The sequence below is a fragment of the Adiantum capillus-veneris genome, chromosome 1 (genome assembly GCF_014529385.1).
Source record: "Adiantum capillus-veneris isolate H3 chromosome 1, ASM1452938v2, whole genome shotgun sequence".
In the NCBI taxonomy this organism is placed as follows: domain Eukaryota; kingdom Viridiplantae; phylum Streptophyta; class Polypodiopsida; order Polypodiales; family Pteridaceae; genus Adiantum; species Adiantum capillus-veneris.
This window is the reverse complement of record NC_140931.1, coordinates 29,888,598-29,913,404: the sequence shown is the minus strand read 5'-3', so window position 1 is coordinate 29,913,404 and position 24,807 is coordinate 29,888,598. Positions and strand designations below refer to the sequence as shown.

The window sequence follows — 24,807 nt, the reverse complement described above, 5'->3', positions numbered from 1 at the left end:
TTCATTTGTCCAAGGAGAAGCAAAAATAAAAACTTGGGTAAGTTCCCAATGCCCTATAGAAAATAATATATTTGGATAGAAGAGCACGCTTGAGCGCATAATTTATGGGCTCTTAGATTCGGCAAAACCTATGATTTTAATATGTTAAGGTCTTTACTCCTTAGGATATATCAACTTGGTTTGATGACAATATGCAGACAGGGATAGGCGGTCAACAGCTCGTACAGGAGAAAGCTGTGGGGAGGTGGTTGCTTCGCTTGGAACAGGGCAGGGCTGCCTGCCCCCCCTCTCTCTCTCTCTCTGCCCTGCTCGCAATTCACAAGCGCCCACAATGTGAGTTCGCTCTCTTCACGCACACACCATACCACCTCTTCCTCGCTGCGGCTCTCTCTCTCTCTCTCTTCCCCTTCTGCTGGAGAACTTGAGAGAGCTCTGCTGCGCTTTTTCTCCCAATCGTCCTCTGCCGACCGATGATGATGATGGTGATGATGAGATTGAAGAAGGAAGAGTCGACCTTTTCTGTCTGTGACTAATAACGGATATCGAACCGCAAGTCTCTCTCTCTCTTCCCATTTCTCGCTCTTCGCAATACACGCAAACGTTTGAACTTTGTAGGCCTAGTGTAATACCCATTGGGCCATTGTCCAATTCTGGTCTCTCTCTCTCTCTCTATAGCCTTGCTCGCCTCCCTCCATTCTCTCTCCTCTCCATCAGAGGAAGAGCTCGATAGCGAAAGGGCGCAGCTACAGAAGAAGGCATTGCAGCAAGCAGCCTCATCCCCTCCCCTGCTTCCACTCAACAACAACGGTCCCAAAGGCACATCAGGGCTTTCCTCTGCTCCCACTACTTCTCATCACACAAGCCTTACCACCCGCCTGACCTTGCAGGTAAGCTCAGCTCCTACATTCACCAGTTGCCAGGCTTTTCTTCTGCATGTGCACATTGAGCATTTTTCTATCCTGCACTCTGTACATTGTACAAGCGTGTGCGTTGTGTGTGTGTGGGAGAGAGAGAGAGAATGGCGGGTACTGTTGAGCTTGCAAGTGCATATTCCCCTTCCTTACAGACACACATGAGCGTTCACCTTGGCATCATGATTGCAGCACGCATACATTGAACCACATCCCTAATCTCACTCTGTGTCTACATTTTGAATCCTCTTCCTTCTCTCTTGCTTCACTCACACACTCATCACACACACACACACGCAGACACACACAATACACACGCACGCGCACAAAGAAGCTTTCCTCCCTTTCTCCATGCAAATATTTACTGGTTTCGCAAATTCTTATCACAGTTGTTTGCGACATTGCTGGGCTCAGGCACTCAAATCTGAACTCGCAGCGAGCTAGTTCAATGCTGTGAGGTCTCGATGTGCAGCTTTGGTTTTCAAGCAAATCATTCAATTTGGTTTCAATGACGTGCCAGCAGGTCATGTCGCATCCAAATCCAGGTATATTTACATTGCGGGCACAAGATTAGATAATGAGTCTGCATGGGTTTATCCAGTCTCTTCTCATTTTTGGAGTTAGCAAGAAGCTGTTTGAGGTCATCTGGTCAGAGGCCGCAACCTTGATTTGGCAACTCTTTGATGATTTGCAGGGCATGATGTGGGCCCCCCTCTGCAAGCAGGGAAACTCGCTTCTTCGGAGTCTTCAGCTTCTGGTGAGCAAACTAAGAAATTCTGGATTTTCTAACTCTCCTTAAATGTGCACCATTTATGGTCAAACTGGCTGGCTTGCAGAAAAAGCTGAGGATACTGGAGATCGACATGCCGGATTTTCACACCATCTGCGCTCGACTAGTGTGCACCCGGGGGCTTTGGGTGGGTTTATATGTGCTTTAGATGATGCCGTGCTGGACTATGACAGCGCATATGACTATGCTAGTACGTCAAGCTTTGAGTTTCAGAAAGGGGAGAGAGCCACTGTCAAGTCCCTAGTTGCACCTTACCTTAACAAGGCTGCACCTTCGAAATGGGACGATGCAGAGAAATGGCTAGTGAACCAATCCCCTGGTGAGGCTCTCATGAAGGGACGAACGAAGAGTGGTCCTCTCTATGGACATTATTTGCACGCAGGTGCGCATGCAATCAAGAGAAGCCACCAAGAGTGGCATTTACAACCACACTCTTTGAAAAGCGGGTACGACACACAACTAGCATCCGTTCTTCCAAATGGGGCAGAAACATTACTCCTGGTGCATGGAAGCGGTCACCACCAGAATGTGAAGCTTATTACTGCACATCCAGACCAAGGCTTTGAACTTCCAAGTGAGCGGACCAAGAAGATGGATGTGAAAAAGGGACCTAATTTTGCATTCATGCCTTCTCCTGCCTCTCCACAGAAAGGAAGCTTTTATGATTGTTATCCACCTATTGATGAGCCTGTTGATATGAAGGAAGTGAGCATAACACATGAAGGAAGCTTTGAAGATTCACCATCAAAGCCAACAATGCGCACACGGAAACCCACTTCAGATTCTTTGGCCTCGGGTGAGAAGGAGAATTTCTTGCCCATGTGTGATTGTTATGATCTGTATGCACGTGTTTCCTGTGTTTATGGGAGAGTGGTTGTGTTGCTACATGCCAGCTTTTTATCTTGTCTACATTGCCTGTATTTTCTTTGAGGTTGAGAAAAAAACTGCTGTAAATTTACTGAGGGCACAATTTTGCACCATCTTTGTGGGATTTCTTCTGCCTTCTGGAAATATTATTCTATTTCACTGATGCTGTCTATGTGTTTGACTAAATGCTAACATGGAGCTAGATTATTGTTGTGTACTTGTGCAGTGGCTCCATTTGCATCACCAGCACCTGCCATTCGGTCTGTCTCTATGCGAGATATGGGAACTGAAATGACTCCAATAGCAAGTCAAGAGCCCTCAAGAACAGGGACCCCACTGTGCGCGACAACACCAACATTGCATAGCCCAGTCTCATCTCCTCCATCGACCCCCAGGCAAGGCTCGCCCGCAGCAAGGTCTCCCCTGCGATCAACTGAAAGTGCATACACCCTCGATGCCGATGGCAAGTACTTCAAAGGCATGCATACAGATTTGGGCAGAGAAATGCAGATCATTGGTGCACATACAGGTGGGAAGGTAACTCTGGTGCCTTGGGCTAGCAAAGAAGAGGAGGATGCAGATTCTTCAAAACTACTCAAAAACATTGACCTTGAGGAAGTGAAAAAGAATGTCCTTGAAACAAGAGCTGTTGCTTGGGAAGAGGCTGAACATTCCAAGTTTATGGCAAGGTGCATAACCATCCTGTGGTGTTCATGTTTGCACTGTATAATAGAGTATGTTTTTTGTTGTCGTACATCATAGACATAGGAGTTGCAAAAGATGATGGAAACAGGATGCATTGATGCTAGTTAAATTACATAAAATTACACCATGTGATGGCATGTGCTTGTAAGTAATGCGTACACAGGTGTTTGTGTGTATACAGACACAAACGCACACCCACTGTAGTATGTGTATTTGTGCACAAATACATACTTTTCTATTGCAGTGTTTGTAAAAACACATAATCTATTTGTCTATAGGAGTGCGCAGGACTGATATAAATACTGGTACTTGCATAACGATGTCATTCATGCATTATGCATGTAGTTTGGGAGCATTGGCCAATCTTTATTGATCACTCTTCTTGCTCAGATTCAAGCGTGAGGAAGCAAAGATCCTTGCTTGGGAGAACCATGAAAAGGCTAAAGCTGAAGCTGAAATGAGACGAATAGAGGTAAGTCTTTGCTTAAATTTTTGTGAATACAAATTCGTGGTTCATTTAACATTGGTAGAGCTCTATGACTGTTGCTTTTGTCCATGTTGTCAAATAAAACAATCCTTTTGTTTCAAAGTAAACGACAGCTATTGCACAACAAAGCAATGTAGTGGAATGTCCTTGAACATAACTTGCGTGTCTGACTCCTACTCTTTTGAATATCCAAGTCACAAAAAAAACATGGAGAGAAAAGGATGATAGGCTAATGTCTTATGCTAAGTTTCATCTGAAATGCATTGGGAGATTTCCAGCAGGTACTTGTGTGCATATGTGCAGGCTGCCAATCCTCGTTGCATTATATAATGGCCTATAATGAGCCTTAACTGAAGATAATTTGGCCAAGGTCCAAATTTACTTTATGCAAACCCAAATTCTTAAACATAAACCACCCAGACCATGCAATTTCCCAGATTAAGTGGGTAACGTGCATAGTAACAGGGGACGCCCTTTTTCGGGCTTCCCGTCCCCGTCCCCCGTTCCCGTCCCGGAATGCGTCCCTTGTGACTATGGTAACATGTGCTTTTGTTTAAATATGGAGTAAGCTACAGAGTATTAAGACAATCTTCTTGGGGGCTCATGGCTTGCCAGGGTGTACCTATATGATAAAGGATAGGCAGGAATCTTGTTAAGTATAAAATCAAGGGAGGTGAAGCTTATTTAATGGTTGCAATCTGTCTTTTGTGTTTGCTTTTGGCTCTTGATTGTTATGGACACCTGAAGGGCAGTGTACTCTTGGTAGTATATCTCCAGCACCATATAAAAGGGACAGGATGCTTTTATAGTGTGGTAGTGATGTAGACGAACACACTTAGGACCATCGGGGAACAACGCACAACCAAAGTGAGCATTGGTAGGAGTGCACGTGCCAGCTTCAAAGAGGGTCTACCAAACTTTGCAATCCTAACATGAATCCATCCACACATAGAAAACTCATCAGCAAAAACCTGCAGATCCATACAACTATACCATAGCCAGTGAGAGAGCGATATAGTAAGCCATCTGTCACATGCTCAGTCAATAGTGTCCTCTCACCCTACTGGCACCTGTTAGAATCATGAATATAGGATTTCCATATCAATTGCTGACGCTCAAACTCCTTTCACGTCTTGGGCATCTATGTAATAAGGCCATAATCTTGAATGGCAGCCAATAAAGTTTAAACAATGAACAATGAGAAAAAGACAGAGGGGCATTTTACTTGCATATAGTTCTAGCTTAGAGGAATCCAACAAGCCATTCCCGGGGTCGATTGGATTCTCGGGTGGGCAGATGTGCGACAGTTTCACCCAAACTGACCCCCTTCGCTTAACCGTATAATAAATCATTCTAATGATCTATTTGCTGGGTGTGGTGGATGGATTGCCCTACTTAAGCCTAAATAAATTTATAAGTCCAATTTCAGCCCTATAAAGGGAGCAGTAGACCTCTCACTTGGGGCAAATGGCAGATGAGAGCTAGCGGCTATAGGATCAGCCAGCGTCTTGCAAAACTAGCCCGAGCGTTTCGCATCAGCTCAGTGGTGGCGCTTCTCCCACAAGTAGATCAGCCCCGCGATAGCAGATTTGAGCCTAACAGCCTACCATTTTCAGATTTCAGCCAACTCCCTCGCGGGAAAGCGGCTCGGATCTGGCCTCGCGATCATCCCGTTACGGTCCAGTACCTCGGCAGCCCATTGAGCCTCCCCTCTGACATTCCCTCGCCGGCGTCAAATGCTCAGTAGAGACCACGCTTGAGGTATTGCATTGTGTGTACGTTCCATTTACGCAATCTAAAGCAAATACCACATTGGCAACGGTGTGGGGGGCCCTTGGGAGGGTTGGTTGGGACCCCATCAGGTGTCATTCTTCTCCTCTCTCTTTCTCTCTCCCTCTACATATATCTACCACACTCTCATTCTATCTCTTCAGGATAGGAAAAAGGAACCATCATTCAAGCTAAAAGGAAACACTAACGCAAGGAAAGAAAGAAAAGGATTCGTGGAAGTGTAAAACCTAGATCTTCACCTTTTCAATTCCGCTACACTTGACATGCAATAGCAAAGCCTTGGATTTGCTCTAGTTGATAAATGCACCATTAGGCACAAAATTTGTCTAGAGCCTCCTTCAAAGATTCCATATTCTGCAATGACTACTTTGCAAAGAGCAGTGTCATTTGTCTACTCTTGATCAAGCAAAGGAACACCCTCCCCCTTTGGAGGGGGCTTATTGAGTCTGATTTGTGGTACCTGCCTGTCGATAAGAGGATAGGTTTGTAAAATTTGAAACAGGTAGGGGGCAAGAGTACAGCCTTGCTGTGAAGAGCGTGACAACTGAAATGATGGCTTGACAAAACTCCTAATCGTGACCGTAGTGCTATTGGAGCATTGCAATGTTACTTGGAATCCTTGTGGTAGGAAAACCCATTCAATGCAAAGTACCCCTCCAAGAATTCTTAATCAAGTTTATTATTAGCCTTCTTAAAGGAAGGAGGGGGATAGCTAAAGATTGTCCAAATTGCTTGGCCCACTTCATAGAATGTGAACATATTATCCAAAATGTAGTGGTCTCGACCAACATGCACCTTGTACTTGGGTTCGTAGTCACGTCACGAAACGGAAATGGTAAAACCGGACTTTTGAGTTTTGAGCGAGGCCGACTGTAGAGTTGCTAGTGCCCCAATATCTCCTAGGGGTTGATTATAGGGAGTGATGACTGTCTTGTGGTTGTGCACGGCCTATGTGAGGTAGTTTCCTCGTTTTTCGGCTTGTTTTGCCTCCTCTTGTGCCAATTGTCTTGTAGCGAAAGCACTGCCAAGAGATCTTCGAGCTACTGAGGATTTTCCTGTCCCTTGAGCGAGTATTGGAGTGTGAGCAGGGCCAAGAGATGAGGCTGAGGGGTGAGTGGGGGAGATGGGAGGGGCTGGAGAGGGGGGGCGAGGTTGAGGTGGAAGGAGACTCCTCAAGTATATCTTGTTGTAGGGGGTCAAACCGGTTCTCTGTAGGAACCCAATGTTGTTGGCGTGTCATATGTCGTTCCCCAGGGGGGGTTGTATGGCGAGCCTGTTCCTGGCGGCAGCGGCCATGTACCTGTTGCTGGCCATCATTTGATTGGCCACCCATTTGTGAAGAGGTGCTAGCATGTGCATCTTGGGGTTCTATCTACTGTGCCTGACCACCTTGGGAGGTTGAGCGTGTGGCGCAAGTTTAGTTCTCCTGAGAAGATAGGCCTTCGTAAGATGGCCCATCTGTCTGCATATGAAGCATTGGTTCAGGAGTTAGGAATACTCCATGCTTTGGTGGAGCGAGCCGCCACTCACCCTAAGTAAAAGGACCGTCTTCGGGGGGGGGGGAGGGTGTTCTGAACCAAAATGCGTACTATAGGTATAACTGCTACCTTGACAACGACCAAAGCTATCGCCGAAGCTGTTGTGCAAGGGGTCTCCAAGATTGTCCCAATCTCGGAACCAATCCTTGATAGAAGCGAGATGTCCTCTTTCCTAAGGCCGAGGGGGTAGCGCAAGGGGGGTGGGGGATTAACTCAAGGGTAGGGGAGAGGCGGGCAACGTGAAGGGGGGGGTGGGGGGGTGTGCAGCGCATGGGCAGAGGGAGGGGGATAGTGACCGATGGGGTACACAGCAGCAGTGAGTGCGTGGAGTGACTGATCTAGCCCCTCATCATCTCGAATTGTACCCGGATCATGTGAAGGCAATGATGAGTGCTAAGTAGACTTGGGATCATTTGGAGTCTCTTCATGAGCACGTTACCCCTGGGCCCTATGTAGCACGTTGCTCTTCAAGTGCTGTTGATCAACTTGGATGCAACGTGAGCTACTTTCATGCGGCTTTACATTAACAAGATGCATCACTGTGGCAGGAAATACTTCGGATGGAGAAGAACATTACCTTGAAGGACATGGCCATTTATTTGATGTCCTAGTTACTGCAGCGCGAGGGTAGAGGGAGGGGGAGGTAGCAAGCGGTGGGGTACACAGCTTCAACGAGTCCGTGGAGTGACCGATCTGGCCCTTTATCATCTTGAATTGTACCCACAGATTTTGGATCATGTGAAGGCACTGATGAGTGTCAAACAGACTTGGGATCATTTGGTGTCTCTCCATGAGCACATTACCCCTATGTAGTGTGTTGCTCTTCAGGTGCAGTTGTTCAACCTGGATGCAGCCTGAGCTACTTCCATGAGGCTTCACATCAACAAGATTCATCACTGTGGCAGGAAATACATTAGATGGGGAAGAACATTGCTTCAGAGGACATGGCCATTTATTTGATGTCCTAGTTACCGCTGTCGCAGTTGGGCTTCTATTCTTCATTCATTACAAGTGGATGACTGAATACTATCATGTGGGAGGAGTGAGTTAGGATGGTTTTGGACTAGGAGGAGCAGTTCAAATCCCAAGTTAGATCAAGATCTTTTGATGCAACCAAGGATTTGGCTTAAGATTCCTAAGGAAAATAGAAGGTTGGACAAAGTGAGCCGCATTCTTCAAAGACAGATGCAAAGTGGAAAGCCTTGAAAGCCTAGAGACATTGCAACAATTGTGGAGAGAAGGGTCATTAATGGAAGAAATTTCTTTTGCGGAGAGTAGAGTCGTCAACAGTGACTCCAACACTTGATTACAGATAGATATCCCTCAGGATTAGATATCTTTGGAGCTAGAGGGGGATTTTACTTTCCTCGACTCTTGAGATTGGGTCATTGATAGTAATGTTGCTAGGAACATGACTTCTTCTCGTGATTTCATGTACGATGTAAGGCCGTATGAATGTGTAGCTATATATAGAGACAACAGACCAATGGCTTCTGTGCACAATGAGAGGGCTATGGAGCTTATTCCAGACGGCAAGACAAGAATGTATATCTTCCATGTTCTTTATGTGCCTGGGTACCACATCTTGTCAATGTATGAGCTTTGCAGACTTGGCATGTTGGTAGTATTCTATGAGCATAGGGTGTTGATTCGAGAGAGTCTCCAGCCTGGACGTTAAGAGTTGTGTGTGGATTGTACCGACTTTGTCCTCTTCCTTCAAAGTTGGACTTACACCTAGTAGAAATTACTCAGAGGCAAGTTGCTTCAGACTAGATGTTACATGGTGTGCCAAACAAGAGTGGTGACATTCATAGGGAGCAGTAGTGTGCTCTAGTTGATACGGCGGAAATGGTGGAGATATCTGAGCTACTCTCCAGAATTCAGCCGTGTTGGATTTACTACTAGATGTGTGAGCCAATGTTGATAACTTGCAGACGATTACACAGTAGAGTTCTAGATGGAGAGTAGATAGAGGCGTGCCTCGCCTTGTTGCCTTTTCAAGTCTGCGATAGACACGCTTCTTCATATATCACTTAGCAGCTTCATATATGTGGAGCAAAGAGAGGGTGTTAAGAGTTTGTCACCTGTGTGGTTGGTCCTAGAGGAGCTGCTAGTGTCCCAATATTTCCTAGGGGGACTGATTATAGGGAGTGGGTTGTTTTGTGGTTGTGAGGTAGTTAGTTTTCTCATTTTTGGTTGTTTCCGCTATTGTTTTGCCCACCTTGTACTGTTGGCAATGTCATATCAATTGTCTCTTGGTGCCCCCAAGTCTTGGGCATTTTACTCCATAGCCCAATGCCACTAGCTCTCACCTACCGGTGGGTTTTGTATTGTTTCTTTGCCCTGTTTTGGCCTATTTTCTTGGTCGTGGGGTTTATGGGGGAGGTTGGGCAACTCAACCTGCTCCCTATGTAGGGAGGGTTACCAGGGCGCCCACCCTTGTGTATCATTTTCTGTGCACTTGTAGTAAGAGCCAGCGCTTAAAGTCTCTCTCTCTCTCTCTAACGACCGATGCTAGATCTCTTGTGATTCAGCTATCCCAACAAGCCGCCCATTTTTTGCTTGGTCTTTTGCTTGGTTCACATCGATCAACTTAGGACCCCATAGTATATATCTTTGTTTTGTACTGTTGTTAGGTTATTTTGTTACTCTGACTTTGTATCAGATCCATCACTTTGTAACTTTCGGGTCTCATAGGTCATTATGGCCTTTTGAAGACGTTAATATAACATTTCATTTCATTTCATTTCTCTCTCTCTCTCTCTCTCTCTCTCTCTCTCTCTGTGCACTCGTAGTCAGAGCCAGCATTTTCTCTCTCTATCGTTTTTCCTCTCTGATGTCTTCGTTATTGCAGATCCCTCTCCTGTGCCTTCTCTTGCCCGACGCGACTCTTCAACTGTGCGTACCTTGCAGTCTAGGAGATCACCGCGACGGGGTTGCGCTCCAAGGCTCCACATTCGGAGGTCGCTGCTGTTTGCTGTCGGATATGAGAGGTTGTGCCCTGGTTGTCGCTGTTTTCAGACATTTGTCCATCTTCCTCTGCCACTTCTGTCAATACAAGTGGTGGACTTCTAGTCATGGTCTTCTGGCGCTTTGCTGACATTGATGGCGGCGGTGGGCCTCATTGATTAGCCATTGGTGGAAGGATTGTGTATCCTGGAGCTTGAAAGCTTCATGCTAGAGGTGGCTTGTGCTGCTCAAGGGACACGGCTGATGCAGAATGGTGGATACAATTGTCGGAGATTGGAGTCCTCAAATTTTTACCTGCACCCTGAAGTGATATATGACCCAAGGAGAATGAACTTCTCATAGGGGTCATAGAGTATGTGTGTGTGTTGCTCTTGCCCAATCCTGATGTATGGCTGATATGTCAAAAGGGAAATTCGCAGAATTCGAATACTCTCAGCTCCAGATTGAGGTCGCATATCTGGTTGCTGCTAAGTGGAACTCAAATATATGTCTAAGGAGAGCCAGGGACTTTTTCTGTCTGAAACAACCACATTGACAGTGTCAATAGCCTGTACAGCCTGGGATCATGGAGGAAAAAGGATGATTTATGTTTTTAAAGAGCAAGCTGATTCTTGGATGGATTGTCAAGGGCAAGGCTGTGGCAATGTGAGCACATTCCCACTTGAACATAGTACCCCTCGTGTGCATTGTGCAAGCCCAGGGACACTTAATGCGCAGTCCAATGTCATGAATTTCTATACTGTTATTATTCAAGACTTTTCTTGTAAGCTTGGATTATAACTTTCTTCCTTCTTAGTAGAGCTAACAGAGTAAGAGATGGGATGGTGGTAGTCCTATTGCTCATATTACTGACATGATGGCTGTTGCAGAGTCTTCATTCTACTGCTATTCAGGTGAAATTATATCGCAATTTATGATAATGTATTGGCCATTTTATGCATGTAGAGAGAGACGCAGTATTTTGAATAGTTGAGGTATGTGCTTCATGGTGAGTGCCTCTTTTATGCTGCTCTTGCAATAATTTCTGTTTGTGTGCAATTGGCTATGGTATGTTAAGGCTCATACAGATGATTTTTAATGGGAATTGAGAGAACATGATAAAAGATTCACCAGTGGAAAGCGAGAAATTATTTTCTGCTGTGCAGGTAAAGGTGGAGAAGACCAGAGCACATGCACATGAGGGTTTGCTGAAGAAACTAGCTGCTGCAAGGCTTAAAGCAGAAGAACGACTAGCGGCTGCAGAAGCTAGGAGGTGTGAGAAAGCTTCCAAATCAGCACAACGGGCTGACTACATTCGTCGCACAGGTCGATTGCCATCTTCGTCGCTCTTCAGCTGTGGGCTATGTCGATAATAGGAGGAACATATGCATGGAGCAAAGCCTGTTCATGGTGGTGCTGAATGCTCTAATGGGTGTGGCATTGACATGTTACCATTGACCCCAAGAGCATGGGACTGATACATCTTCAAAGATTATTGGCCATTCATACACTGATGCCCATTGTTAGTCCAATGTCGAAGGTGGACAGCCGTCTTGGGCGCGCGTGGCTTACCCATGGCATATTCCCCTGATGATGGGTTCTTCTTGCCTGCATTTGAGCTCTAATTTTGAAGGAAAGAAAGTGGTGCTGTTGTGTATCAAGTTGTAATCTCAGAAACAGCAATTTGGACGTGTAAAATCACCAAACATTGAAGTAAATGTCATGCTGTGCTAGGCATGGTACACACACACATTAATTCATAGGTCATTTTGGCCTTGTGAAGATGTTAAGCACTTTTCATTTCATCTTCTTCTTCTCTCTCTCAAAATGGTATAACCTTTTCTATCACCCAAGTGTGGTAGATTGGTTATGCCATTTCGCTCTTGAATAACAGGTCTTGAGTTCAACATCGTTGGATAGATTTTTGAGGTCTCTTGCGATAGTTTTTCCTACAGCGTTAAAATTCTCTTCTCCTCTCTCTCTCTCTCTCTCAAAGACACACATACACACACACACACACACACGTGAGCGTGCACACAATGCAACTTACATTGCAAAATATAGTCGTTGCTCACACCACATGCCATCAGAGGGCTTTCTCAGAGATATATACCAGCGTGACTCAAAGGTAACATAGCAATCTTGACAACAAGAGTGGCTCCGGGAGAGAGCTTATACAAACCCTAAGACGACAATCTATTTTGTATTTGTTTGGCCATGTCAACGTCTTCATATGTGCATACACAGGTGATTGCATTTAGAGTTCCCCAATTGAAATGCATGTCGATAGAGGCTCCACCTACACGATCATGTTTTCTGAGAGCCCCTGGCCATGAATTTGTTTGCTTGTGTCTTGCATTTTGTCACATGCCTTCAAAGTTTACCCCATTGGTGATGGCCCCATTGGTGGGGCCATCGCCAATGCATGTGGAAAGCTCTATCTTTAGCTCTAGGCTGCTAAATAGCAGGTGCAGAAGCCAACGTTCAGTTCTCCCCTAGCGTTCGGGTGAGATTTTTTCCTAGATGGCCTTCTTTCCTCTTTTTTTGAGGATGCACTCGGAAGTGTTAATAAAGTTTTACCACATTTGTAGGATTTAAAGACAAGTTTTTCATCCCTTCTCCTTGGTTTCAAAATGAGTAATGTAGATTTTGAACCGGCTCTAGGCTAAGTTGGGCAAATCTTTACCAAACACTGGGAATCTCCCTATCCCTCTACTGTTGTGCGTGACTTCACTACACTTGTGAGCTAGAGTTGCCAGGCAGAGAGCCAGCGAGTAATCGCATCGCCATGGGGAGGGTGTGCCTACAATAGAGGCCCATCAAAACTGAGTGGAATTGCATGTATATGCGACAATTGAATTGTTGCACAGCTCCACTTAAATTTCAATGGCAGCCCCTCACCCATTTGGGAGGGAGAGAGAGACAGAGATCGGAGCAGAATCAGGAGGGTCATGCAGAAAGAGACCTATGGGATGCTGACATACAATATTAGTTTAAAAGCGAATTGAATAGGTGTAGCAGTCAAATTCGAGGCTTGAGGCGAGGGAAAATCCCATCAAAATGCATCCCGCCATTTGCCTCTTAATAAGAGGTCTTGAGTTCAACTCTCCTCGTTGAATAGATCTTTAAGGTCTCTTGGGATAGTTTCCTACGACATTAAAATTCTCTATCTTCTTCTTGAGAGCTATCCTCCATAGACACTTGATTTGTCTACCCATTCACCGCTCTTGCAACGCACTACAGCTCCATTACTAGGCTCCACTCACCATGGAAAAGGCATCAAGAATTGTGGCCTCAGAGTCAGACCTGCCATCTCCTGCCTCAACAAATTAACCACATCACTAGAACCCTTTCTTACATATTCAAGATCAAGATACAACAGTTTTCTTAGCCCGTCAAGATCCAGGCCCCAGGGTCGTTGGGCATGCCATCTCGGCCATTCATCTAGTAGTGATTCAATGTCAGACAAGTCAACACACATAATGTGCAAGGCAATGATTGCAGATTACACCTCCGCATGCAGAAAATCATTACCTGTGCTTGCGCTGCAGGACTGCACGTCCTTCGTGGTCAGAGACCAGTGCTTGGCCCCTCTCCCATGGACCTTGACGGTCGGGAAAGATCTTTTACTGACCTAGACCTTTCCCTCCATAAAAACCAGTATACAGCACTCATTATCCATTAGTATTGGCCGGGTACACTATTTGATCTTAAACGAAAAGCACGTGGTGGGATCGACAACGTTAAAGTGGAGCACATTTCTCGTGAAGCTCGGATGCCAACTGATTTGTCCTTGTTTATTTTTTTTGTTCGAGTTCACTTTCCCTCCTGTTTGAGTTCACTTTATAAGAAACTGGCTGAGATTTGGGGGTAAGCAATCCTATGCGGACACGTAGTTAGAATGTCGGACTACCAAGCATGAAGTCCCAGGTTCAACTCTCCCGTGTGGCGTGGACGAAACGATCAACATATTGACTTTTTTTCAACCGTTTGTTCTTCTCAAGACTCCCATAGAAACCTTGCAGCTGTAGATCCCACCGCCTTGGGGTCATTAAGACCCCATGCTAGATAGTGTCGTGGGATACCGAGAGAAGAGGGCATCCCGTAGCTTGCGATTCAAGAAGATGTTTATGGGGTTGTCCCACGATGGTGATGGGATTTCGGGGAGCTTAATTTAGAAGAGAGAGAGTGTTGGTTGGCCTCACCTATATCTTACTAAAAAAGGTAGGAAACTTGTAAACATAAGTTGATTAAATTTATTGCAAAATTTTGCACTCCATAAACCTACTATTGTAAACTTTTCTAAGCGAGAAAAAGAGAGAAGAGATTTTTATTTCATTTTATTCTTATTGTGAGTATTTTGAGATAATAGGAGTGTTTTTAAATTGAATAACATCCAAAGTATGGAGATCCAACAAAACATCTATTGACATGGAAGGCGTAGATCTCATCACCTTGGGGTCATTAAGATCCGTGTTATATAGTGTCCTAGGATGGCGAGAGAGGAGGGCATCCCGCAGACTTCGATTGAAGAAGATGTTCATGGGGTTGTCCCATGGTGGTGATGGGATTTCAAGGAGCTTAATGTAGAAGAGGGAGACTGTTGGTTAGCCTTGGCTATATCTCACTAGGAAGAAGTAGGAAATTTGTAAAGATAAGTTGATTAAATTTATTGCAAAATTTTACACTCCAAAAACCTACTACTGTAAACTTTTCTAAGCGAGAAAAAGGAGAAGATATTTTTATTTTATTTTATCCTTATTTTGAATATTTTGAGATAATAGACGTGTTTCTAAATTGAACAACTTACAACATATGGAGATCCAACAAAATATCTATTGACATGGAAGCCGTAGATCCCACCGCTTTGAGGTCATTAAGACGGCGTGTTAGATAATGTAGTGGGATGGCGAGAGAGAAGGGCATCCCGTAGCCCGCAATCCAAGAAGATGTTCATGGGGTTGTTCCACGGTGGTGATGAGATGTCGAGGAGCTTAATTTTGAAGAGGGAGAGTGTTGGTTGGCCTCAACTATATCTCACTAAAAAGAGTAGGAACCTTGTAAACATAAGTTGATTAAATTTATTGCAAAATTTTGCACTCCAAAAACCTACTACTGTAAACTTTTCTAAGCAAGAAAAAGAGAAAATAGGTTTTTATTTTATTTTTATTCTTATTGTGAGTATTTGAGATAATAAGAGTGTTTCAGTCATCCAAATTATGGAGATCCAACAAAATATCTATTGACATGGAAGCTGTAGATCCCATCGCCTTGGGGTCATTAAGACCCCGTGTTAGATAGTGTCATGGGATGGCGATCTCTGTAGCCCATGATTCAAGAAGATGTTCATGGGGTTGTCCCACGATGGTGATGGGATTTGGAGGACTTAATTTAGAAGAGGGAGAGTGTTGGTTGGCCCTAGCTATATCTCACTAAAACAAGTAGGAAACTTGTAAACATAAGTTGATTACATTTATTACAAAATTTTGCACTCCAAAAACCTACTACTGTAAACTTTTCTAAGCAAGAAAAAAAGAGAAGATATTTTTATTTTATTTTATTCTTATTGTGAGTATTTTGAGATAATAGGAGTGTTTCTAAATTGAACAACATCCAAAGTATGGAGATCCAACAAAATATCTATTGACATGGAAGCCGTAGATCCCACCGCCTTGGGGTCATTAAAACCTCGTGTTAGATACTGTCATGGGATGGCGAGAGAGGAGGGCATCCCGCACATTGCAATTCAAGAATATTTTCATCGGGTTGTCCCACGGTTGTGATGGGATTTCAAGGAGCTTAAAAAGTCGAAAACTTGTAAACATAAGTTGATTTTATTTATTGCAAATTTTTTCACTTAAAAAAACTACTACTGTAAATTTTTCTAAGTGAGAAAAAAGAGAAGAGATTTTTTATTTATTTTATTCTTACTGTGAGTATTTTGACATAATAGGAGTGTTCCTAAATTGAATAACATCCAAAGTATGGAGATCCAACAAAATATCTATTGACATGGAAGCTGTAGATCCCACCCCTTTGGGGTCATTAAGACCCCGTGTTAGATATTGTTGTGGGATGGCGAGACAAGAGGGCATCACGTAGCCCACGGTTCAAGAATATGTTCATGGGGTTGTTCCACAGTGGTAATGGGATCTCGAGGAGCTTATTTTAGAAGAGGGAGAGTGTTGGTTGGCCTCCGCTATATCTCACTAAAAAAAATAGGAACCTTGTAAACATAAGTCGATTAAATTTATAGCAAAATTTTGCACTCAAAAAACCTACTACTGTAAACTTTTCTAAGTGAGAAAAAGAAAGAAGATTATTTTTTTAAAAAAGGATTTTGAGATGATAGGAGTGTTTCTAAATTGAACAACATCCAAAGTATGGAGATCCAACAAATATGGAAGCTATAGATCCCACCCCCTTGGGGTCATTAAGACCTTGTGTTAGATAGTGTTGTGGGATGGCGAGAGAGGAGGGCATCCCGTAGCTCGTGATTCAAGAAGATGTTCATGAGGCTGTCCCACGGTGGCGATGGGATTTTGAGGAGCTTAATTTAGAAGAGAGAGAGTAGGAAACTTGTAAACATAAGTTGATTAAATTTATTGCAAAATTTTGCACTCCTAAAACCTACTACTATAAAATTTTCTAAGCGAGAAAAAGAGAGAAGAGATTTTTATTTTATTTGATTCTTATTGTGAATATTTTGAGATAATAGGAGTGTTTCTAAATTGAACAACATCCAAAGTATGGAGATCCAACAAAATATCTATTGACATGGAAGCCGTAGATCCCTCCGCCTTGGGGTCATTAAGACCCCGTGTTAGATAGTGTCCTGGGATGGCGAGAGAGGAGGGCATTCCACCACCCGCGATTCAAGAAGATGTTCATGGGGTTGTCCCATTGTGCTGATGGGATTTCGAGGAGCTTAATTTTGAAGAGGGAGAGTGTTGGTTGGCCTCATATATATTTCACTAAAAAAAGAAGGAAACTTGTAAACATAAGTTGATTAATTTTTTTTGCAAAATTTTGCACTCCAAAAAACTACTACTGTAAACTTTTCTAATCGAGAAAACGAGGGAAAAGATTTTTATTTTATTTTATTCTTATTGTGAGTATTTTAAGATAATAGGAGTGTTTCTAAGTTGAACAACATCCAAAGTATGGAGATCCAACAAAATATCTATCGACATGGAAGCCGTAGATCCCACCACCTTGGGGTCATTAAGACCTTGTGTTAGATAATGTCGTGGGACGACGAGAGAGGAGGGCATCCTGCAACACGCGATTCAAGAAGATGTTCATGGGGGTGTCCCACGGTGGTGATGGGATTTTGAGGAGATTTATTTAGAAGAGGGAGAGTGTTGGTTGGCCTCATGTATTTTTCTTTTAAAAAAGTAGAAAACTTGTTAACATAAGTTGATTAAATTTATTGCAAAATTCACTTTAAAACCCTACTAACGTAAACTTTTTTAAGCCAGAAAAGAGAGAAAAGATTTTTATTTTATTTTATTCTTATTGTGAATATTTTGAGATAATAGGAGTGTTTCTAAATTGAACAACATCCAAAGTACTGAGATCCAACAAAGTATCTATTGAAATGGACGGCTACACACCAAAACTTACATGACTTTACACTGCGAGAATTACACAACTCATATAAAGAGAAAGGTCTTCTGTTATCTCAAAAAACCAATCTTAATTGAACTAGACCAAAAGTATAAAAGAGCTAATAAAATGAATATACGCATAAGAGATTAGACATAAAAAGTTAAAACTTACATCACATTCAAGTAAAAACTAACTTAATTTGAGATAGCAAAATTATCATTAGTTTTTTTTAAAAAACTCACAATTGTGAGTGGATTATATTGAGCAGCCCAAAAAATTACAAGGTTTTGTCATGCTCATGTTCAGCCATGACAACATCCAGGGATCATAATTACAATGATTATCAAGGCAGCCACCCCTACCACCCCACCTCATTCTGATATCTTTTATTTACCGATGGCCAAGATTTGCCTCCATCCTAAGCATTGACAACAAGACACAAGTAGTCCTAAACCAATCCTTCGAGGGCTGCTTGTGCTCGAGTGCCCATATTAGCACTTTGCTTTCTTGTATAATTTTTGCGAAGCTTGCCACCTCAAATCCTCCTTCAAAAACATGGCGGTTCCTTCTAAGAAGATAAAATTATTATTAGTTTAAACAGAATTGATTATAAGGAGAGGCAACCAAATGCCTATTGGCAAGGGGAGAATTATATATGAAAACTCATAGGAAGAGATAGGTCTTCTTCTATCTCAAAGATGAAGAAACAAGATTTGGCCCATTTTCTTTCGACAAAAAATCTTTAGGGAAATTATCATAAAAGAAAGTTAGGAATATAATCTTTGAAATAACTAACTTTAAAAGAATTGAGGGCATCAAAACTTACAATCTAGTCTTCAAGAGAGCTTAATACATGTCTTGAGGTTGGGGCATCAAAACTTACAATCTAGTCTTCAAGAGAGTGTAATGCATGTCTTTAGGTTTTTGTATCATCCCACCACAATACAATCGCTCCGTCAAAATTGAACTCCTCCAATGGAGGTCCTTAAACAGAAATTGTCATCAAAGTACACATGCTCTTAGTCTTGATAGAATCTCTAGATTGAATTTGATTATATTTTGAATACTAAAGCCACACTCACATATAGATGTACTACAACATTGCACCAATGCTATTTGAGCAAGAAATAATAATGATGCATACTTTTCCATCAAAGTTTCATTGCGACCAAATGTAACTCTGTGTCTTAAAAGTTTCACTCCTTCCACTCATTGCATGTTTGATATTTAAAAGTTTGAAATTATTTTCTCAACAAAAAAGGATCAAGTATGTACTCCCAATTTTGAAGCTGGTGTATTTAAGCGAATCTCAGGAGATGCTCCACTAGGGCTTGAGGTGAAAAAAGTGAATTGTGACACGTGGAGGAGAGAAGGGAGAGAGGGAATGATAGGACATCTGCCAGGTTGACGGGCGAAACCAGATTTTTTGATGTGTTGCATACATAGCGGTAGACCACCACTATGCGGGGGGGGGGAGTGATCGCGAGGGACGCAACGGTGGCTCTCTGTCTGTCGATCGGGAGCGGATGCAGGTTCGAGGTTTGTGTGTGTGTGTGTATGTGTGTGTGTGTGTGTGTGTGTGTGTGTGTGTGTGTGTGCGTGCGTGCACGCGCAAGCTGAGCGTAAAGGCATTATGCAGGCGGGGTCTACGATGACCAGGAAGTAGTCGAAGAGAGAGACAGAGGGGACCCCGTTGCGACAGAGGGGAGCTGCTGTCAATTGAACGCTCAACAACTTCCTCTCCTTTCAAATTTTTTGCTTTGCAAATAAAACTTTATAATCTCCTCATCGCATCACCCCCAATTTTTTTCAAAATCCTTTTGAAAATCTTGTGGAAGGATGACTAGAAGAAGACAAAAGTTTAAAATGGCTCAAAATAGAAGTATCCTCAAATCTCTCCTTCAATTTGTCAGCAATATAGCGAGGTATGTCCCTACAATTTTGAATGCATTAGTTTTGAGGGAATCAAGATAGATACTGCAAGGTTTCTTGAAAGCTAGATAGAATGAAAGTCTCTCTCTCTCTCTCTCTCTCTCTCTCTCTCCACATGTGCCTCTCCCCATCTATATGTATAAGATAAGATATTTTCCCTTCTCTCTCTTTGATTGTCGTCGTTTGTAAAGATACTGCGGCGGGAAACAACAGAGGACAGGGGTTTGCATGGAATTGATGGGAGGTAGTATGTATTGCTTAGGGTGATGACGATGAGGCTTGGAGGTGCAGAGTGCCATGAGAATCAGATTCAGTGGGTTAACAATGTGAGCGAAGAGAATGGACTTCAGTTGCCATAGCATCTCCTATGCTGTCTTGATTGCGAGGTCTCCAGGACCACACGGTAGGCTATGTGTGTGTGTGTGTGTGTGTGTGTGTGTGTAGTTTTTTCTGCTGTCGACTTTGCAGGCCGGGCTAACGAGCAAGATGAGGAGCCTTGTTCTCTCTCTCTTTCTGTTGCGATGATGACAAGGCTGACAGCGATGAACACGAGCGGTGCGAGGACGAGCGGGAGGGGATGATGCAAGAGGATGATGGCTAGGGGCGAGGAGATGCCACGGTGGCATGCTGACCTCACGAGCAAGTACAGGCGAGTAGGAGGATCTCGCCAGATTCGCCTTAATAAAAGCAACATGTACCCATTATGTGTATTGTAATTTATCAGCAATATAGCGATATGATTTGTGAAAGCCTTTCAAAAGGCTGTCACATTTTCAAGGTTAGAGTCACTTTTGTCTCGTGTAAGTTAAATGCTTCTAAAGTTTGAATTTTTTATTTTTAAGACTTTAATTCATGCAAAAGTCCTTTGGATGGTCCATAATCACGAATTATGGGATGTCTATAGCCATCTAACTCTAGGGCATCGAGATCAAGGGTAGGTATTATCACAAATTTAGTCTCCACGGCTATTATCTCAATATCCATTGTCCCAAATATAGCAATCACATCAACATAAAAACATTACTAATATTTTTCAAATGAGAGAATCACTCACTCAAGTAATGTGCAACATATATAAATGCAAATGAAGAGATTTTAACAAAAACACTTGGTTTTTTTAAAGAAGTACTCCAGCAATGGTTCAAGAAATCACAACATTTCAAGAGAACCTCATGTCTACTTAACCATCCGATTGTGTGTATGCCCTCTATCTTAAGAAAAGTTAAAACAAATTCATCTTGTAAGGATTTGAACTTTTTAAAACGAGCCACACTTGCTCTCATATATTGTGGTTTTTGCCAAAAATAAAAATAAAAATGAGTAGCCACCTCATTCAATGTGGCATGAACATACGTTGCAAAAAGAAAATCACGTACGGTGTTACTAGTACATAAATTAGTGTGGTGAGCTACACAATGCATGGAGGTGAAAAAAGAAAACATGTCTTTGAATCATGTGGCTACCCCTATTTTTTTTCAACCATAAGTGATGCTCCATTGGAACCAAAGCTTATTAGCTTTTTTCTGAGAGTGCACAATGCGTGCATGTGGGAAGGGGAAGAGAAAGGACACACTATGTGGGGTGGAGGAGAGTGGCAAGCAACCCTCACTCCTTATTTTTTATATATATAAAGAATAAGTGAGTAGGTGAGTGAAATCATTGGGCAATGGACATCGAACGTACGCCTTAGAGCAAGACACATGCCACCTTTACCTCAACAACCTCTTACTCAAGATTGAATGTGCTGATAAGTGGGCCTTACTAATTAAACTACTAGTATGTATAAGAAAATAGGTGAGGGACTCTCTCAACCTACAACCACTGGCTTGTTCACTAGATCTGCATGCAACATGTCTCTCTAAAAAACCCAAGACAATAACGATTTTTCTAGTGCCTTTGGTTTTTTTATAATCAGATCCCCTCTCCATCTCTTCTTCTCTTGATCCCTCCAATTTATTCCCTCTCTTGCCCCTTCTTCTCTCTTCTTCTCTTGATCCCTCCAATTCATTCCCTTTCTTGCCCCTTCTTCTCTCTTCTCTCTCTCTCTCTCTCTCTCTCTCTCTCTCTCTCTCTCTCTCTCCTGTCAACTCCCCACCCGCCTCTCCCTCTTTCCTCTCTCTGTCCCCTGCCTCTTTCTCTATGTTCATCCCTCGCTCTTCCCTCTCTTCGCCCCCCCCCCCCCCCTCTCTCTCTCAAAAAAAAGAAAGAGGCACTAGCGATATTGCTAGTGCCTCTTTTAAAAAAAAAATTGGCTCCCCCCCCCCCCCCCCCCCCCCCCCTCCCTCTCTCTCTCTCTCTCTCTCTCTCTCTCTCTCCACAACCCCTTGCCACCCCTCTCTCCACCCCTATTCCCTCTCTCTCTCTCTCTCTCCTCTCTCTCTCTCTCTCTCTCTCTCTGCCCCCACCACACCGCCCCTCGAGTCCCTCCAATCCTAAAGAGAAATGAAATAAAATGAAATGAAATGTTATATTAACCAAAATGGAATGCAATTCTATATTTAGTGTTTTCATAAGGCACAAATTACCTATGAGACCAAACTGATACAAACTTGGTGGATCTAATACAATGAAAATCAGAGAGAGAGAGAGAGAGAGAGAGAGAGAGAGAGAGAGAGAGAGAGAGAGAGAGAGAGGGCCAACGGGGGAGGGAGAGGTAGATAGATAGATTTTATTATTGTCCTCGAACGTCAAATATGACCTATGGGGCCAAAGTTACATGTGATGTAGTATGTGTGTGGTTGATGAGTGATTCTCGATGCTCCAAAATTGTGGTGATGAGAGTTGCAATGGAGAGCCCACACTATGACTAGGAGAGGAAAGTGTGTAGGTCTAAGTCATGGCTGAAATTGTGAGGGAAGCAAGTTTGGATGTGACCAAAAGCTGAGCACTCTAGTAGTGTGTGGTACTCAATGTTGGGGTATATAGCCCAATGTGGTCGCCCAGGTAAGTGGGCGGGCCGCCAGGTATGTACACATATTCTTTTGTAAAAACCTAATAAGAACTCACTATGCTCTACACATTACAGTAGAGCGAGTTCACCATATCGTCATGCTCTTCTTCTCGCACTCTCTCTCGCATCGCACTTCCGCTCGTACTCCTTCAACTGGTATCAGAGCTCAGATCGAGGCTTGGGGCAGCACTGCAGGAGGCTAGAGTCACCAACTCAGATTGGAGTGAAATTCGACAGGCGAAGACACGGCCCCAAATCTCGTGGGACAGTCCGAAGGGCTTGGTGTTGTCAGAATTTCATTCTGAGGTCATCTCGACCACCGTTCGGCTTCGACAAAGGTCTGCGCAGGCCATTTTCGACTACGTGGTCTCGACGGGTGCAGATCCGACTCTGCAAATTTGGGATTTTCAGCCTACGACTGCAGGTGTTGAGGATATCGACACTCCCAGAGTGTTGATTTGTGGCTGTCTACACATCGAAGGACGGCTCACAGCTCTTGGAGGCGTGTCACATACGACACGAGTGCATCTGCACACAGACTATAGGCGACATCCACTAGTTCATCAGGTAGCTTGTGTTTACTGCTTGATATTCTAGATTTCATCCTAACATTGCAGGTACTTCCACATGGGATGTATTGTCAGAGATGATGTATGTCTGTTGAGGGTTTGCTGGCTGTGAGTCACGCAGCAAACAACCGCCGCAGCGGTTACAGCATACAGTGGGAAATTTGTGGATGTATGACTTTGTGGGAAGTCTATGTACTGTCAAATTTACTATAGCCTTTGTTGAGGGTCGAGTGAGGTTTTATTGAGCTAGGGGATTCTCGAATGTTGAGATCCTTTCGGTGATACAAGTCTTGGAGCGATCCCTCGAGCACCCTTAGATAGGCAGCTAGGATGTTTTGATTGTGAGTTAGACAGTTGGGATTGCATCTTTGCTTTACTGCCGTTGAGTCATTGTCGCAGTCTATGCTTATAGGACAGTGACAGGACAGTGAGAGACAGTACAGGTGCAGGACAGGTTTACCCGCAGCTTACAGTGTCAGAGAGACAGTGTTTTTTGAGCTGTTTTTTGGCCTGTTTTTAGTACACCAGAGCCATTTTACAAAGGAGACTCTGCCAAAATTTCTGCAGAATCTGAAGCTTTCTTGGTTCATTTGAGAGGTTGATATTGGTTCAGAGGTCAGTTTACAGGGGAAACTCTGCCGAATTTTTCCCAGAAAAGTAAACTACTGTGAAGCGTAGCTATGGCTGGATCACAGGACACTGCTCTTTACAATATCAAGAAGCTGGATGGAACCAATTTCCCATTGTGGAAGAAGCAGATTTGGCACGTGTTGGTACAAAAGAAGCAGATAAAACCTATAAAGCTCAAGGGGATAAAACCAGAAGATATGGACGAAGATGAATGGAGCGAAATGGATGAATTGGCACTTTCTACCATTATGCTGACTTTGGCAGAAAGCGTTTACTTCAATGTAGCAGACGAGATGTCGGCTTATCAAGCATGGTTAAAGCTGAGTGATCTTTATGAGAAGCAGAGTGCAGCTTCACAGGTATACTGGCTTAAGAAGCTTGTTGACTTGAAGATGAAAGAAGGGACACCTATGTCCAATCATCTGAATGAATTCAACACAATCTATAGTCAGTTGTCAGCTCAAGGTGTCAAGTTTGATGAACCTGTTAGAGCTATGTTCCTGTTGATCACATTGCCGAAAAGTTGGGACACTTTTCGCACAACTTTGAGTAATTCTGCACCTCCAGATGGTTTGAACATAGCAGGAGTAGAAGGAAGTCTGCTTACTGAAGAAACCAATAGAAAGACAATGGACAAAGGAAAAGGAACAACCTTAGTTGTCAGGGGAAGGACCGAAGAAAAGTACAAAGGTGGAAAGAGGAATCAGTCTCGTAGCAAGTCCCGCAGTGCTAAAGGCAAGAGTGACATAGAATGCTACCATTGTGGCAAGAAGGGTCACATGAAAAGAGACTGCAGAGAATGGAAAGCAGAAAAAGGCAAAGAGAAAGCTGAAGACCATGGTGAGAAGAACAAGTCCTCAGTGAAGATTCAAGAAATAAATGTGACAAACACTGTTGCAGAGGATGATAGTCTAGTGTCAGGAGACATCTACTTCTTGAAGAATACAATGGACTCAGCTCTTCGTACAACATCTGATGGAAATGCACTGAGTGACTGGATTATAGACTCAGGGGAATCACTTAATGTGTCTCCAAACAAGGAGTGTTTTACCTCTTATGTGACCACTAAAGATCATG

The 24,807-nt window shown here is 43.4% G+C and overlaps 1 protein-coding gene across 3 annotated transcripts; it reads left to right on the top strand.

Moving 5' to 3' along the window:
- Positions 1-422: 422 nt before the first annotated feature.
- On the top strand, positions 423-11,814 carry LOC147464484 (uncharacterized). Of its 3 annotated transcripts, XM_086515239.1 has the most exons (9): positions 424-887; positions 1,301-1,456; positions 1,606-1,668; positions 1,748-2,497; positions 2,795-3,257; positions 3,664-3,745; positions 9,944-10,093; positions 10,929-10,952; positions 11,205-11,814. In XM_086515239.1, the coding sequence occupies exons 2-9, from the start codon at positions 1,420-1,422 to the stop codon at positions 11,409-11,411; spliced, it is 1,776 nt and encodes a 591-aa protein (XP_086371365.1). In that variant the 5' UTR covers positions 424-887; positions 1,301-1,419; the 3' UTR covers positions 11,412-11,814. The 3 variants fall into 3 exon arrangements, 2 of the variants coding, with proteins under 2 accessions (XP_086371365.1, XP_086371362.1); XR_015188480.1 differs by having other exon boundaries at positions 423-887; positions 1,326-1,456; positions 9,944-10,952; positions 11,205-11,338; XM_086515236.1 differs by lacking the exons at positions 9,944-10,093; positions 10,929-10,952 and having other exon boundaries at positions 427-887.
- Positions 11,815-24,807: the final 12,993 nt, after the last annotated feature.

What these genes read in the sequence shown, in the direction of transcription:
- LOC147464484 (XM_086515239.1), top strand. Translation starts at nt 1,420, where the DNA reads ATGACGTGCCAGCAGGTCATGTCGCATCCAAATCCAG. An exon ending in CATGTCGCATCCAAATCCAG is followed by an intron (nt 1,457 to 1,605) that starts GTATATTTACAT and finishes GATGATTTGCAG; the next exon opens with GGCATGATGTGGGCCCCCCT. An exon ending in TTCGGAGTCTTCAGCTTCTG is followed by an intron (nt 1,669 to 1,747) that starts GTGAGCAAACTA and finishes GCTGGCTTGCAG; the next exon opens with AAAAAGCTGAGGATACTGGA.